General features: G+C 38.9%; 2 protein-coding genes across 18 annotated transcripts in view; one reads left to right on the top strand and one right to left on the bottom strand.

Annotated features, from left to right (window-relative positions):
* Positions 1–2,610, top strand: part of KANSL1L (KAT8 regulatory NSL complex subunit 1 like) — a 56,953-nt gene extending 54,343 nt beyond the window's left edge. For 6 of the 15 annotated variants that reach the window (XM_034432190.3, XM_087882168.1, XM_060688168.2 and 3 more), the window contains 2 exons: positions 702–993; positions 1,078–2,610. In XM_034432190.3, the coding sequence (XP_034288081.2) occupies positions 702–938 (237 nt within the window). In that variant the 3' untranslated portion in view covers positions 939–993; positions 1,078–2,610. Of the gene's footprint in view, positions 1–701 lie in introns of all 15 variants that reach the window. The other 9 variants (XM_087882172.1, XM_087882171.1, XM_087882167.1 and 6 more) reach the window with 2 other exon arrangements.
* The window catches only part of RPE (ribulose-5-phosphate-3-epimerase), a 28,120-nt gene extending 11,206 nt beyond the window's left edge, over positions 1–16,914 (bottom strand). The window contains exons 1-6 of one of the 3 annotated variants that reach the window (XM_034432244.3): positions 16,708–16,914; positions 13,467–13,546; positions 8,512–8,651; positions 4,953–5,087; positions 4,693–4,779; positions 2,436–4,330 (exon numbers count right to left, since the gene is read on the bottom strand). In XM_034432244.3, coding sequence (XP_034288135.1) covers positions 4,208–4,330; positions 4,693–4,779; positions 4,953–5,087; positions 8,512–8,651; positions 13,467–13,546; positions 16,708–16,829 — 687 coding nt within the window. In that variant the 5' untranslated portion in view covers positions 16,830–16,914 and the 3' untranslated portion in view covers positions 2,436–4,207. Of the gene's footprint in view, positions 1–2,435; positions 4,331–4,692; positions 4,780–4,952; positions 5,088–8,511; positions 8,652–13,466; positions 13,547–16,707 lie in introns of those variants that run through there. The other 2 variants (XM_034432261.3, XM_034432252.3) reach the window with 2 other exon arrangements.
* Positions 16,915–17,315: the final 401 nt, after the last annotated feature.

The following is a 17,315-nucleotide window of genomic DNA, read 5'->3' as shown; positions in this document are numbered from 1 at the left end:
ATGTGCATATATGAAAAACTTGAATATGAACATGGCCTTGAAGCTACACCCCCCTTGAACTAGTAAGAGAATCATCATTTGTTTCTAATTAAATTAATGGCCTGTAGAAAAATTACCACACTTACAAAATGAATTGAACTCCAGTGTATGTAGCCATATTTTTCCTCTTTCTTTTACATACACAAGCACATCTTCTTTTCTATTTTGCCAGACACAGAAAAAGGAGGTGAGGTGGGGATAATGGAATGGGAAGGGGGTGAAGTGAAGGGTAGGGAAGAGAGGTAGAAACAAATTGGATGCAAATAGGAAAGGGGAAGACATAGTTAATAATCACAACTTTATCAAATTTATATACCACCCATCTCCTAGCAAGACCAGGATAGGGAAGTCGTTATTATTTTATAATAACTTATTTAGGCATTATAAAAGGCTTACAGGTAGTCTCACCATAGTAGTTGCTTCTTTTCCAGGGTATCCAATTAGTGCAGCAGTAATATCTGCAGCCATTTACATTTCTTATTCTTTCCTTTCCAACATCTGTTGAAAAATTAAGACGATTCCCCCTTCCTATTTGCAAGTACTGGCTGTGGGGTGTATGTGTGTGTGTGTGGAAGTGACTAATCTTAAAAATAGTGGTAAGACACATGCTCTGCTAAAAGTTTATTTTCAGTGCCTTTTATTTTATCTTTCATCTCTGCCAGACTCTTCTCTGGGAACGTCGGGCTTTTCCACTAAAAACCGAAGAAGTAGAAGTTTTAATACCCCAGCGTCACCCAGTAGTTCATCAAGAATGTTCAGATACGCCTGTTCTTAGAGATTCTGACCATAATCCATACACGGCCTTTAGTTTTCTGAACGATAACCAGCCACAAAAGAAGAGTTCTGTCTCTGAAGTGGAAGACCACCACCAAATTTACTTGGGGAAAAAACAGACGTGACAGAGAGTAAAGTTGCTGATTTAGGAAAGTAAATCAAGCTGAAGGAAGATGTAAGGTAATATATTTTCATGCTCATGCAAGCAATAATTTTCTTCATAATATTAATGTTTACAATATAATTTTTTGACTTTTTTTACAGGCAGGATGAGAATGCAAGAGCTATTTATATTTATCTGAATTCCAAGAAGAATGTCCGGTAGACTAATATATTTGTTGTGAAAAGTGGATGCTCTTAAACTGTAATCTCAAATCATTGTCCCATCTTGATCAAATATGCGAAGTGTCTAGTTATTACAATGCAGCAAAATATATCTTTGCATTTAGCAAGTGGTAAAAAAATCAATCTATAAATATATAAATGGAACACATACTTGAATTCATTGGGCTAGGCAAGTTAAAACTACAGATGAGATAAAGTCAGTTTAAATGATTTAATTTTCTGTACTTCAATGGATTTCTCTTCTCCCCCCCCCCCTTATTTTAAAGGTAAGTACTAGAAGTATCTGAGAAATTCATATTTCTGAAGCAATGGAATCTATTTCTATTGCATTTAGCAGTATTTTTATTTATTTAACTCTTTTGTATCCCTACAAACACTATGTATGTGTTACAATCAGCAGATTACGAGCATCCATTTTCGTATCTTAGAAACTTTACATATACATGGAAAAAAGGACATTTAAATATAAGCATTATGAGCAAGACAATAGCTGTTAGAAAATGATAAGACAAATGAAAAAGTTCTCATTCAAATTCCAAAATGCTGCATTGCAGTGTTACCTGTATCCACCAGGTGATGCTAGGTGAATAGATATTGCACAGGACTGTTATGTGCATTTACTGCTACCAACTCAAGACGATAGTTCTTCTGTGAGGAACTATTGATGGCTTTTATTAACATACTATTATTAAGTATGCTTTATAAAACTGCCATTTCCCAAAGGAAGCTTTAATGGGTAGATGGCCAAATTTTAGTGTTCCATTGTCCCCAGCGGATTAGAAGTACACTGGCTAATATAAAAATGTTAAGTTGCCTTTTCACACTACAGCCTATGTTAGATTGTAGTTTGCTATATATTTTGGTTTTAGCTTTTTAAATATTTTGTCCAGGAAATTAACTTTGAATCTTGCTTCTGATAGACCAATTTTCAATGCAAGGTTTTAAAATTAAAAGTTATTTCTCTATACTACAGTGTGATGTTAATGGATTGAAATGTGTAATTAACATATAGTATCCCTTTAGTATTTTGTATTTAACTATGACAAATCATGATTGGGAGATACTGTTGGCTTGGCATCAAATGTTTTACATAATTGTGATGAATATGAAATGACATTTTCCCCCTCTGATTTGCGTTCCAAAGCCGAAGTCTGTATTTTTGTTGGTCAACTTTATTTCTGGTTTATCATCTTCCTCATATTTCTTCTTAATATATAAATTACTATGACTTCTAATATATGAGTATCCAGCCAGAATGAGAAAAATGAAAACATGCATTCTTTTAAAAACGATTTTTATTTTGTTGATTTGATTCTTACTCTTAAAACAGAGCTAATTCCAATTTACATCTTTATTAAAATTAGCTAAAAGGTGGGTTTTGATCATTTGAAAGATGATAATACTTTTTTCTGGTAAGTAATTTTTTTCATAGTAATAAATTTCTTCTGAACATCTTCTGTTCTTATAGTTGCTGACAGGTGAAGGAGATGCAATTCATACATACTATACATTGCTTGGTCTAATATAGATGCCTGTTGTATGTGTGCTAACTTCTACTTAGTTATTTTAAATGAATTTAGAGACCTATGTAAATAATTACATTGTATTATTTTTAACATGCAAAATTTCCTAATCAAATTTATTATGTTTTATCAAATATTCTGTTGAATTCAATAGGGCTTACTCTTAGCCAAATTTGTACAGGATTGCAACCTTTGCAAATTAAATAGAGGCCTCGACCAAAGCCAGAATCCCTAAAAGTTTGCTATCAGTTTCAAAAACGACAAAAAGTATGCATTTAACTACCTCATCTGCCCAGACCTGGCGTAAAAAATATTTATTTTAATACAATTGAACAACAGAAAAAGGTTCTATATATTTTCTTGCTTTTATGCTCTTCAGCTTACTGTTTATGCAAATCGAGATACAAGGATTAACATTTTTTTAAAAAAAAAATCTGTTCATCCCTGTTCTTTAACACTGTCTCCTACTGTTTTTTCAGCATAAAAAGGGTAGGTAAAGGATCGGGTTATTTTTTTAATTTCAAAATATATTCTCAATAAAGCCAATTAAAGAGATTAATATCAAACATTCCACTAAAAAGAGAATTGCAATATTTGTCTTCATTATCATATTTTTCTTAAGAAAATGATATAAATGTTGTAATTTGATGTGCCAATCTTGATTGGAAGAGAAGACTGTTTTTTGTTCAAAATGCATTTGACAGGCACCAAATCATAACATGTCCTTAACTACTTTTATAGTATAAACTTTATATCTACTTCTGAAACAGCTGTGTCAATTGGGAACAAAAAGGATGTGCATGTGTGCATTAAAAAAAACCAAATTATTTTCAATTTGCAAATAATTTATACAAGCTGAATGATAATTAGCATTGCCTCAAAGCTCAGGTATGCATTCTTTTTCAGGCTGAGGGTACAACCAAGAATTGCATGGATTCTAGCAAAATTAAAACATTTAATGTAAATTACTGTCAAAGTATTTAATAGTTTTTCCTTCTGTCATGTTAACAGTTACAACTGATGGCAATTTTTAAAAGTTTTACAGATTATATACCCATGATCTTAACATTTTAATGGTTTGCAATTTTTGCTGTTGTTATTTTCATATTCTGAACATTGAAGCAAATTTCCTGCTCCATTTATTTCCATCCTTCCATTTCTCATATTTACCCTTCCATTTATATTCTTAAAGTGGATTAGACCTACAATTGTTCATCAGGGCCAAGTCACTCTTCAAACTTTTCCAATTCAAGGGTTTATTATTTAGCATTTTAAGGAATCACTACATTTGTATTTTATAAATTAAAAAAAAAACCTTTTCCATGACAAACTGCTGCATGAAATCAAGGAGCAAGCAAGCAGCATTTTCTCCAAGATCACAAGACACTCTTACTATGTATTGTGCTTGGGTTTTTTTGGTCATAAAATGAGTCTCCAAAGTTGATGTCTTGTTTATTCCACAATGGTATCCCAACCCACCCATAATGAGAACAGTAAAACACAACCCATTTGGCTGCAACCTGATTTTACCGATCAAGAGAACGCTTTTGAGCAGCTTCACAACAGACATTCCTCAGAAGGTTAATCACAGCTCTAGGGTCGTCACTCTTCATTATAGCACTCCCAGACACAATCATATTTGCACCTGCCTAAAAGCAAATCCCATGACACTGCATAAGAATTTTTAAAATAAACATGCAATAATGAATTATTAATTATAGAAAATTGTGAAATACAATATATACATTCTAACAGAAAACAAACAACAGTTAACCAGATCAGCACCTTTAATTATACTTTCCTTGTTACTCCTAATCAGCAAGAAGCATCAAGGTTTGTCAAAAGTACCAAATGAATACTCAAATGTTTTGCAAAAAAGTTACTTCTATATTTAATTGGAATGAAGAAAAAAGTTTAATATTAAACAGATTTTAAAAAATGGATTACCTAGACATAAGAAGTTCCAATAATTAAAATTTTCCATTTAATATGAACTGTCTCTTAATCTTACCTCTGCACATTTATGTATAGTATCAGGCCCTACACCACCATCTACTTCAATATCCAAAGAAGGAAACTGGGTTCTCAGCCAGTGAACCTAGTTAGCAATGCAGAAAGAACATCAATTAACAGGAGCAGTAATTGTTTTTCTCATAATATGCAAAAATTAGACATCAATGTATAGTATTAACATTCTCAATTAAAATGTTTAAGGTTGTTCCCATTATTTTTTCATAATGCTGGGATTTTTGAAATAATTGGCAAACTTACTTTTGGCATCATATCTTCCATGAACTTTTGTCCACCAAAACCAGGTTCCACTGTCATAACTAAAGCCATGTCTATTTGATTGGCCCATGGTGCTAAAAAATCTACTGTGGTTCCTGGTTTGATAGCCAAACCAACCTAAAGAAGAAAAGGACCAAAATATTAAAACAACTTGTATCCTGAATATTTTAGAAAAGAAACAAAAAGATTCAAAGTTATTCCCACCAGATAGTGGGTAAAAAGCTGTGCCAAATAAACTTTCTAATTGCAAAGAAAAAAATAGATTATTTCCAATGTACAACTACTAAGGTAATGTTTGCTTAATGTGCTCAGGAGTTCAGAATTATATGACACATTGGTTTTAAATTTGTGATTAAACAGCATTCATTAAGCACTCATTATAGTGATTGGTATGTATCTGCAAAGTGTCTGATTTCAAAGTATTTTAGTGTTTGGGCTCAAAGAAAAAAACTATTCTAAATTTAAGACAAATGGGGGGGGGAGTCAGCACATGTTGCTTTGAGTATCTTGACATTTGTGAAGGGGAGTCCTTCTAAACTGTTCCGACCATATAGACATGAAGTAAATTGGCTTCATCTTTGCTGCTATGGGCTGGAGCTAGCTAAGAGGAGAACGGGAATCAGGGTGAAATGTTTTATGTAAGCAGATGTAACTAGAGTACTCTTGTTGAGGTCCCTTTTTCAGAAATTCAGATTCCAAAGTATACAATACATATCATATATGTATTACAGGTACTGCTGTGATGGTACAAATGCAGAATTACACTGATGTATACTTTTCACAGGTAGAGAAGTATACTTTTACAGTTGCCAAGTTACTCATGAGCTGTGTTAAAGTGATTCTAGTGCTGTCTGCTCTGTTGGATTTAATTCTGTGGCTTTTAATGAGGCATGCAAAATCATTATCTTCCAACTTTTTATAGGTCGGATGGTAAATAGCAGCAAGCAGGGACTGCTGTTCACTTAACATTCGTGACCTAAGATAACCAACTGGGGAGCAAAATAAAAGGCTTGTTTTGAGTTACTGCGAATGATGGGACATTGAAAAGTTTCAAGTGTTTGTTCCATTCAAACAGAAAACACTCAAAACTTTTGAGAAATTTTCTGCAGGAAAACTGGCAGTTAAAAGTGTCTTATGGAACATTTTGAATGGAGCTCTTTTGTTCCAAAGAGAACAAAACATTAGCAAGCCAGAAACAAGTAAATAGCACAATAAATATAGGAGATAATCTACCTTAACAAATTTAGTTGAGCTGATACCGTGTTTCCCCCAAAATAAGACAGGGTCTTATTTTCTTTTGAACCCCGAAATAAGGGCTTGGCCTTATTATCGGGGGGGGTGTCTTATTATTTTGGGGGTGCAGGAGGCCCGGGCAGTCTGCACACTCACAGCCAGGAGTCCGGCAGAGAGAGGATCCCTTCATGCGCCATCAAGCCCCTCCCCTCCCACGGTGTGTGCATGTAGAACACAAGCACCAAGCCGCGCGAGTACCTGTCCCCACCCCCTGCTCGCGCACCTTCCAGGCCTCACCATGTTGATGTTTGTGAAGCTGGCGAACACCAGGTCCTTGAGCTCATAGCCAATGCCGCCGGCACCCACTTGGAAGCCACAACCTGGGCCAGCTCTCCCTGCAGGCTCCAGCTCTAGCCGTCACCATAGATTGGGAAGCACACTCCCAAAGTGGCCACTGCCCTGGCTGGGGTTTGGAAGCCACAGAGGCAGAGTTTTGGGAAGAGAAAGAAAGACTTCTGCTGCTTCTGCTTTTGGCTGCATGCAAGGGAAGCAGCAGAAGTCTTTCTTTCTCTCCCCGAAACTCTGCCTCTGCGGCTTCCAAACCCCAGCCAGGGCAGTGGCCACTTTGGGAGTGTGCTTCCCAATCTATGGTGACGGTGGCCTGAGGCCTCTCCTTCCCCCCTGCTCCTCTCTGCTCCAATTGCCCAAGCACTGACTGACGAGTGCCTGCAGCAAGGCCGCAGGTCCAATTTACTCTTTCCAGGTGCTTGGCAGCGAGATGCTGGGCAGCCGCGCTGAGGGCAGCACCGACAAACAGCTTGGCCAGCCCAGCCATGACCAATGCTCCTCACCCGTGGCTGAGCTTGGCCGCCGGTGGCCACCCTGCAAAGGAAGCCCCGGGGCGGTGATGCTTGTGCTGTGGCTGCTGTGGCAGGTGCTTGGTAACACAGGCTATGTGGACACGGCGCCTGGGCACAGGGGAGAGAGCGGGTGGACCGCTACCATGGCGCAGGAGCAGGCATTCGACGTTTACGGTCAGTGCCGTGGATGGCAAAAGGGGCAGGGGGCGCAGGAGTTTGCAGGGATCTGGCTGCTTTGGGAGGGTTGAGGGACCTGTGTATGCATATGGGTGTGTGGGGGGGAGCTTATTTTCGGGGAAGGGCGTATATTTAGGCCCACCCCCAAAAATCAAACTTGGTCTTATTTTCAGGACATGTCTTATTTTTGGGAAAACATGGTAGTGTCATAAGTAGGGGAATAGGTCCAGGGTATATATGGCTTCAAACACCCACATGCATGCATATGGCTATGGTTGCCCATATGCTAACTATATTCATGAATATATTCTTTACAAATACTTTTTAAACAATATAGCACAAGAATCCCTACTGTTACCAGAAAAATACTTGAAAGGAGCTGTAAGTACTAAGCACCCAACATCATAGTTCTGCCACATCTCTTTTTAAGTGCAGCCTCTAAGATTCAAGTTATTCCTCTCCTTGTTTGACAACAGATACATGTATATCTAAGAATTCAATCACATCAAATACAAAAATGCTGAATTACTTCCTTGGGACAGAGTGTAGTATTTTTTTCTGCATGGTTCCTGGTCTGAGCATTGATTCCTATCAATTAGAAAATATTTAGAACAGTAATTCCCACATTAACATAATGAAGGCAACTAGAAAAATAAAGTACCTCATCTACCAGAGATATAGGAAACATTGTCCTAGAATATAGAAGATCTAATTTATTATGTGATATCAGAGCTATGTGAGGTTAAGGATTATTTTACTGAAAGTATAACACCTTAGCAACCAATTTGTTATAGTGGTTAAGACATAGGTGAGAAATCAGGAGACCACAAATTCTAGTTCCGTCTTGGGCACAAAACCAGTCACTTTCGGTGACCTTGAGCCATTACTTGTCAGCCCTAGGAAGAAGGCAATGGAAAAACACTTCTGAAAAATCTTGCCAAGAAAACTGCAGGGACTTTTCCAATCTGTCTCCAAGAATTGGATACAACTGAACAGAAGGGGAAAAGGTGTTTGTAATACAATGTATATTTATTTAGTATTTTAAAGGAATAAGGGTATTAATAGAGATACAATGTAGGAAAAGGAGTGGCAGAACCCAGGAGTGGAATTAAAAGAGGGATCAGCCTAGAATCCTTACATAACCACAACAGAACTATGTACATCCCCCCTTCCCTTGAACTCCACTGACCCTTAATTTCACCCAAAGCATGTGCTAAGCCATTGGTTGAAAAGAGGAGTTTACTAAATTCTAACGATTCCAAACCTCTCACCTTCATTCCATTTTCTCTTATATCTTTGATGAGGGCCCCTGGATTATCGGTAGCTTCTATATGAAAGGTATACTGATTTGCACCAGCAACAGCCATAGGCTTTACCCACTGTTCTGGTTTAGCAACCATCATATGCATATCTAGAAAGAATAAAATAAGATCAGAAGCACAAATTACTGGACTGCATATTTTCTGAATCATTCAACCAGAGGACAGTCCCAATTTATAAAGCATTCTTGGTTTTAGGATATAAAAGATAGGATAGGAACCAGAGGTAAGCTTTTAGCACTCAGTACCCAAGTACATACATATCTAGTAGACTCTTTCCCTCAAATGCTAACATATCAGTCTGTTTTGGGGATTACTAATACCTTAAATTCAAGAAAAACCCTGTTAATATGCTTTTCACCTATGCTTCAGAAGGCCTTGGCTATATCTCATTGACCCTCAAAGCAGCTATTCACCTGGATACCCTGTTTTGTTGCTATTGGAGCTGCTCACAACCTTTGCTTGTGCCACTGGCATGCCATCTAATGAGGGGAACCCCTTATTACCTCAACTGATGGCCTCTTCTTCTTGCCCAAGCAGTCCTGACCAGTGAAGAACCCCAGAACCCACTAGAGCAGCAGGGCTGGCTCTGCAAGAAGTGTTTTAATGTGTGGACTTTAAACAAATAATTATATATAATTATATGATCAATCATGATTCAACTGATGCTATAATCACTATTCACTAAATAAAGAAAGGCTTTAATTACATTAGTATCCTCATTTAATTTTTGCACATCCATGGAAAATGAAAATAGAGCTGAAAGCAGCCCAGATTTTTTTTAAAAAAACAGTAAAATTCTACACCTTGAAAAAAAAGTTATTTGCCCCTCCTTTAAATGGATTCCAGAAACAACTAGGAAAGAGAAAGGTAAAAAGCCTGGAATGCCGGAAGCTGCAGCAATGCTGCTTTCCTAAAATCCATTAAAAAAAAAAAGTACTTATGTGCCTGGGTGTGTAAGTAAATAAGGGGCAAGAGATCTTGCTAGGTTTAAAAATGGGCACTCATGATTGTGTGCACTGGTACCATACTTGCCTCAGATTAATATTTAACTGAATAAAATATTAAATACAATATTGATTATAAACACCAAAACCCTAAATCCAAATCATTTGGCTTTTTTGCAAAGAATATATACATATTTGTCACTGCGTTATTTTATTTACCAGCTGAGCTCATTATTTCTGGACTGTCAGACTCTCCGTAGCTTTGCCAACTTCTTATCAGTAAGCTACGTGTTTCCGTATCCACCCACATTCCTTCACTTGCTTCTCACACACTTTTTCCTTTGTTCTCTTGCCAGAGATCCGGCTCAGATAGCCGGCAAGAATTACTTTCAAAAATGTAACAATTAACTTTTCTTAGTTAGTGAGGTGTTTTATTTTCTTTATAACAAATAAATGAGTTTTATTAGAAACCTTCTTTCGCGTTTCTTTTCAGATTATTGCAACTTGGAATAAGCCTCGATTCATCTCCTCCTCTAAACCAGGGTAATTAGTCCCAGAGCCAAACATGGGATTAATAAATGCCCTGACATCTGGTAGCAGAGGATGGTTTGATTTATGGCTTTTTTCCTTGTTTTTGTTACTTCTGATAAGAGCGCATAGGCAATTAGTTTTTAGCTACTGAGGTACGCTAATTATATTGCTGAGATGCTGAGATGCCGAAACAGAAGTAAAACAAATACAAAATGTATTTTGCTGAGAAGGTGGCAGAAAGGAGGTTTCCAGATTTCCAGCCCCTTACTACAGCCACACGCCTGGAACAAGAAAAAGCCGTGGGAACAGAAATGGAGACAGAGGATAAGACAGAAGCTGTTTTTGAAGATGATGATTTATGACTGAGGTCAGTAACATTTTCTTCTGATCTTCCAAGCTCTGAAAAAGTCTTCCCAGAACCTTCTGAATTTGTAATGCTCGATGCAAGGCTAAAGCACACTGCTGAGCAAAATTCCTCCCACGCAGAGAGAGAAACAATTCATTATTCTCCTCGAAGCTCTAAGCTCCCCCTGGATGAGCTGGCTATGAAACCCTTTCGTGACCGTATAAAACTCTATGAACAGCAGCTATTCCAGGCAAAAATGGCTATATCTATGCTTGAGCAAGATAAGGGAGATAACTTAAATTTTTCAAAAAGCGCCATATTGTCTTCTTGCTCAGAGCCAAAGACACTCCCCCTGGTGGATTCTGTGTCAGGCCAATTAAGGCAAAGAGCACTGCGTACGTCACATGAAAGTCTCCCTGATCAAGTTACACATGTCTTACATAACCACTCCTACTCTAAAGCATACAATGCCCCGTATGCAAAGCTGCCCGAAGCCAAAGGTGCAGCACCATCTGCTGGCAAAAGTAATTTACTACAGGAAGCTGAAATGCCACAAGTGTTTCCACAGGCCCAAACTCAAACACCCCCTGGTGGTGTTGGTGTCCTTTTAGAAGAAACACAGGCACGCTTTATGAAGCAAAGGCAAATGATTGCATCTCCAGCAGGTCATGCCAATATTGCAGCTCAAGCACAAATGGCAACTGGAATACAGCAGATTCCAGTGCATCAGCCACAGCAGCTACAAATGCTTGCATATGTGCCCCAGCCACAAGTGCAAATAGGGCCACCTCCTGGCCCACCTCCAATGGCACAACCAAGACCATTTTTAGGTCCACAACAGGCACAGCAAATACCACAGGCATTCCTGCCAGCACAGCCAGCGTACCAAATGCAGGCTCCTTACCAGGCATTTTCTGTCTCTCCACTAACTGGTGAGTCAAAACTAAAAATGTCTGAACTCCACTGTTCGAGATTGAAACCTGGTGAACAAATTGGAGGACATTTGACCAAACTGAAAGGTCTGAGAACAGAATTGAGAGAAAGAGGTCATAACATTGAAGATATTCAAATGATCAGCATCATTATTAACTCTTTGAATTATGAATGGAAAGATGCTGTTACAAAAATTAACCAAGTCCCTATTGCTCAACGCACAGTGGACAATGTCTGTAGACTTTTAATTGAAGAAGAGGCATTCATGCTGGCCACACCACACTTGAGAGGACCACCCGCATCAAGAGCTCCAGCTAGGTGTCCCTTCCGAGGAAGGACCTACGCTCCAAGGATGCCAAGATGCAACACCTGCGATCGTGTGGGACATGCCACCCGGGATTGTCCCCAACGAGTTCCAGCTCCCGTCACGTACCAGCCCAGAGGAACAGATTCCAGAGGCAGAGGCAGAGGCGGAAGACAAGGTCGCCGTGGTCCCCAGCGTGATCCACAAACTCCACTCGCCACATTGGCTTTAACCAATGATCCACAACCTCAACCAGAGTACGACAGACGACTCCTGTGGACTTTGGACAGTGGTGCAGCATTGCATGTTACCTACAGAAAGGAATTTTTCACAGAAATGCACGAGCCAGAACCTGAACTACGTGAACTTTATTCTTTTTCAAATCATCCTTGTCAGGTCAAAGGAAAAGGAACTGTTTATGTTGAAGAGCTCGATGCATTCATTCCTGATGTTTATTACATACCAACAGCAACCAGTAATTTGCTTAGTCAGAGTCACTTGTCTAGAACATTAAATTTTCAGGTTCACCACCTTGAAAAAGCAAGTTACATAGTTAAAGATGGAGATATTGTTGCTGAAACCATATTAATTGGTGGTGTTTATTACTTAAAGCCAAAGCCTAAAACACAAACACAGGCAAGTATGCAAACTCCAAAAAGGGAGAGTACTGGACACACCCGATCCGACCAATCACCGTGATGGAAGACAATGAATCGGTGGTTTATATTTCTGAATCTCATTTCACAGGTTCTAGGTCCAGACACATTGACATTCGTTACCAAAACATAAAGCATTTAGTGAAAAAAGGTTTTGTCAAAATGCAATATGTATCTACACATGATCAAATTGCTGACATGCTCAACAAACCACTTCCAGCAGCGCAACATGAGTATCTGCGCAAGAAGATGTGCCTTATTTGATGATGAACTGATATTCACTCAACTGGCAAAAGAAGGGGAATGTCACTGCGTTATTTTATTTACCAGCTGAGCTCATTATTTCTGGACTGTCAGACTCTCCGTAGCTTTGCCAACTTCTTATCAGTAAGCTACGTGTTTCCGTATCCACCCACATTCCTTCACTTGCTTCTCACACACTTTTTCCTTTGTTCTCTTGCCAGAGGTCCGGCTCAGATAGCCGGCAAGAATTACTTTCAAAAATGTAACAATTAACTTTTCTTAGTTAGTGAGGTGTTTTATTTTCTTTATAACAAATAAATGAGTTTTATTAGAAACCTTCCTTCGCGTTTCTTTTCAGATTATTGCAACTTGGAATAAGCCTCGATTCATCTCCTCCTCTAAACCAGGGTAATTAGTCCCAGAGCCAAACATGGGATTAATAAATGCCCTGACAATATTAGCCAAGATCTCTAATATACAATTACAATAAACTGTAATGTCACTGTTTTTCTTACATGCAAAACATTCAAAGGGGTGCTAGAGTGAGTGAATCACCTATTCTTGAGAGTACCAAAAGGAAGCCCATCTGCTGCAAGACTTAAATATCTTCCTTGAAGGCTGCCTCATGTATTTCTGCTTGTGTGGTTGTATGGGGAAGAGCCCCTGGACCCTCATGAAGCAAAGCCATATACAGGAAAAGGCAACCTCCAAGTCTTCCAAATAACACAGCTCCTGTAAGGCCTTGAGAAGAGGCTCTTCAGTTATGTTAACAAAACACTGCAAAACAGTCATTTGGAAGCTTTAAACCACCTTCAGATGGCATTTCTTTCACATCTTATGGACAATTCTACAGCTCAAAACAATCCTGATGTAAGGAGAGGATAATTCAAATGTATCTCATTCTAAATCTAAAATTAACCCAAAACTAATAAAGAATAACAGCTTACCAAAAAAGGACTGCTGACCCAGCTGCTTCCGAAGGCTCTCTACAACAGGATGGCCAAAAGTTATGTTTGGAACAAAATGCCTATCCAAACGGAAAAAATAAATAAATCCATTGTGAAACAATTTTTGCCGGACCATTTCAATATATGCACGATTTTAAATAATTAACTGGTAATTAATTTACTGATTAAATATTAGTAAAATTCCTGCAATGACAGAAGAGTAAAGATCCTTAGCACTGAAAAGACCTTCAGCCAATGGCAGCAGTTCATACTTTTGGAATCTCAGTTAGACTGGAGGGAGGGGTTGGGGGGCAAGCTTAAGAGTCCTTGCATTGCCACGTGCAGAATGCCACTCAAGAACTGGAAACCATTGCAATCACCCTACAGGATTGGTGATTCTGCAACCACTTTATGCAGAATGAGGTCTGTCTGTATTGAATTTTATTCTAAAATACCAGTATATATTGGCAAACAAGTTTGGAAATGCAACTCCCTGCTCCTATTTTCAGTAATCTCCTGTCCACAATATTACATAGCTACAATCTACAGCTTTAATTCTATATATCATCAGTCTCATATTCCATTGATTTTAATGGAATTATTTTGCAATGTATTTGTAAGAAACAGATACCCAGTTCCCAAACTTGGTAGATCTCTCTCCTTTGTAAATCATGGGTAACAGGTTATTAATATTTTACATCAGTTTTTTGCCAATTACATTTTTGAGTTATTGCAAGAAAAAACTTTCCTCTAAATTGAGGAAAGGCAGTACACATTTAAAATGTCTTCTGACCCCATAGTTTTATTCGGATGCATCAGCAGCATCTAAAACTCCTAAGAAATTATCAATACTGAAATATATTTTGATTGACTCTAAATAGATATTTTACCAATTAGAATATTAGTTATTTGAAATAAAGAGCTATAATAATATACTGTGTGCAAAATTATTAGGCAAGTTGTATTTTTGAGGATTATTTTTATTATTGAACAACTAAAGTGCCCTCAGTCAATCTAAAATGTTAATAAACCTCAAACCTAAATATTTAAGAAAGTAAAAGTGAGGTTTTGGCTTTCTTAGGAGAATATCTATGTGTGCACAATTATTGGGCAACTATTTGTGTGCAGAATTATTATACAAGTAAATGAAAAATGAAAATTTGCCCATGTCGTTTATTTGCATCTGTGAGAATAATAAACAACCAACTCAAAATGTACAAATAAACATTTCTGACATTTCACACACACAAAAATCAATGACCAATATAGCCACCCTTCTTTTTAATAACAGTCATAAGCCTTCCGTTCATGGAGTCTGTCAGTTTTTTGATCTGTTGATGATCAATTTTTTGTGCAGCAGTAGCCACAACCTCCCAAACACGGTTCAGAGAGGTCTATGTTTTCCTTCATCGTAAATCTCCCATTTAAGAAGGGCTCACAAGTTCTCAATAGGGCTTAGGTCAGGTTAGGAAGGGACCATGTCATTCTTTCGTCTTTAAGGCCTTTACTGGCTAGCCATGCAGTGGAGTACTTCAATGCATACAATGGAGCATTGTCCTGCATAAAAATCATGGTCTTGAAAGATGCAGACTTTTTCCTGTACCACTGTTTGACGAAAGTATCTTCTAAAAACTGGCAGTAGGTTTGGAAGTTGATTTTGAATCCATCTTCAACCTGAAAAGGTCCAACCAGTTCATTTTTAATAATACCAGCCCAGACCAGTACCCCACCTCCATTTTGCTGGCGTCTGAGTCGAAGTGGAGCTCTGTGCCTGTTACTGCTCCAGCCATGGGTCCATCCAACTGGTCCGTTAAAAGTCACTCTCATCAGTCCATAAAACCTTTTAAAATTCTGTCTTCAGATATTTCTGTATGGAATTACTAAGAATGGAACATTGCAAAATATTTGACTAATAAAGATGTGTTCATTTATTAGTTTGTTTTTAAAAAATTTAAAACTAAACTAAAAAAAATAAATACAGGTTTCCCCTATGCTATGGACTTTATAAGATACAATAATTAAAGTAAAACATGGGGCCAAATATGAAATAATTTGACTTGTTTTCTAGGTATTTCAAAAGTAAAAGTTCTGTTTTATTCTAGTTCATTTGAGTACAAAGATGCACTGTAGTCCATTTACACACTTTCTTTCCTATGATTGGTTGATTTAGAAAGGGTTTAAATTTTTGCATGCCAGCTGCAGTGGCCATAAAATTAAATATCACATGACCGTTTTGCTTAGCCACAACAATCCAGCAGTCCTGCTTGCCATCATAACCCAGGACCATGCAGATTGTTAACCAAGGACTTCACATGATCATGACATGGGAAGAGGCGGGAATCCCAGAAAAGAATCCAGCAGGTGAGAGCTATGGATGAATGCCATGGGCAGGCACTAGGGAACATGTCCGGATGTTATAGGTGGGTGGATGAAAAAGCAGTGGAAGCAACTTGCAACATCTTGACAGCTTCTCTGTTGACAGTTTGTGGCAAGCCAGCAAGGAAGATTGCAAATGATGACCTCATGACTGGAGGAGGCTGTAATGGTTGCAACTTTGTTGCATTAAGTCCCCCTTCCTCAGGGTTGTCCTAACTTTGAACAGTTGCTGAATGAGGGCTTGTAAATCGAGGGCTACCTGTATTGCTAAGGCAAAAATGCTTCCAGGAAGTAGTCTGCATTATCTTCCCTCAAGTTCCAGGCACCATAACAAAGCATTGCTAACAAAATACTGTTTTCCTGAAAACGAAGTAGCTAAACGAAGTGATGATAGTATCGACTGCCATGGCTAACGGCCAGTTGGCAAGATCCCCATCCTTTACGCAGCTCTTCACGTGACTGAGGGCTGTTACGGTACAGGCAGCCGCCCACCCATCCCAGCATAAACCTGCTGGCACTGAACACGCCAGGAATTTGCTTTTTGTTTCACAAAACATCAAAAATGACGTTTGACTGACCGCGAGTGCTGTAAAGCACCATGGAACGGCATATAAGTCTAAGTGCTGTTGCTATTAAATATTGCACAAGAGCACCGCACTTTCCTCCTTCCGTTCTATTCCAGGAAAGGTTCATTCAGAAAAAGGAAAGCCGCCCCGAGCCAATCAGACGGGCGATTCTTATTGCCCTCCTACCCGCCCACCACGACCGTCATCTACTACTAGAGAGCCGAATGACAGGCGTCGGCCGCCCACGCGAGGAAGGGAAGGAGGGAGGGGACCCTGTCCCAAGCGCTCGAGCGAGTTACCCGTCCATTACATCCAGGTGCAGGTAGTCTGCGCCGCAGTCCATCATGCGCCTGCATTCGGCTCCCAGAGCCGCCAGGTCGCTGTTCAGAATGGAAGGACCTATCCGGCACCCCGACGCCATAACTATTTCTCGGAGGCCCAGAAGCGGAACTCATTCCAAACCGGAAACAACTCGGGCTTCGCCAGTCCGCGGAAAGCTGTTTTGTGGGAAATGTAGTTTTCCTCTTCTTTGAAGGTGTGGCTTTGAAAACGGCCGCTTAGGCGCCAGGGGAGCTCACCTGCAAAACGTTAACCGTGAAAAGTCTACTTGGTTCGTCTGGGAAATCCCGAAAATTAAGTCACCTTGATTTGTGTGTCCGCGTATTATGTGGAGCCAGTTATTGCTAGGCCTTTCAAACTGTTTAGGCCTCGGGAAGCCCCAGAAGGGAGGACGAACCGACTGGCTCTTTCCCCACCTTACTTGCCTTTTCCGTGCGAATAGAGAAAGGAATCGCAACTGTGTTGCGGACACTTAATTTTGAAATCTAAACCACAGGATATGCCGTGATATCTATCTATCTATATATATGAGACATCTCTCTCTATATTTATTTATTTTATTTATTTT

This window comes from Pantherophis guttatus, chromosome 1 (genome assembly GCF_059756535.1).
Source record: "Pantherophis guttatus breed Tessera chromosome 1, ASM5975653v1, whole genome shotgun sequence".
NCBI lineage: Eukaryota > Metazoa > Chordata > Lepidosauria > Squamata > Colubridae > Pantherophis > Pantherophis guttatus.
Note: the sequence above shows the minus strand (reverse complement) of the source record. Positions and strands in the feature narration are given on the sequence as shown.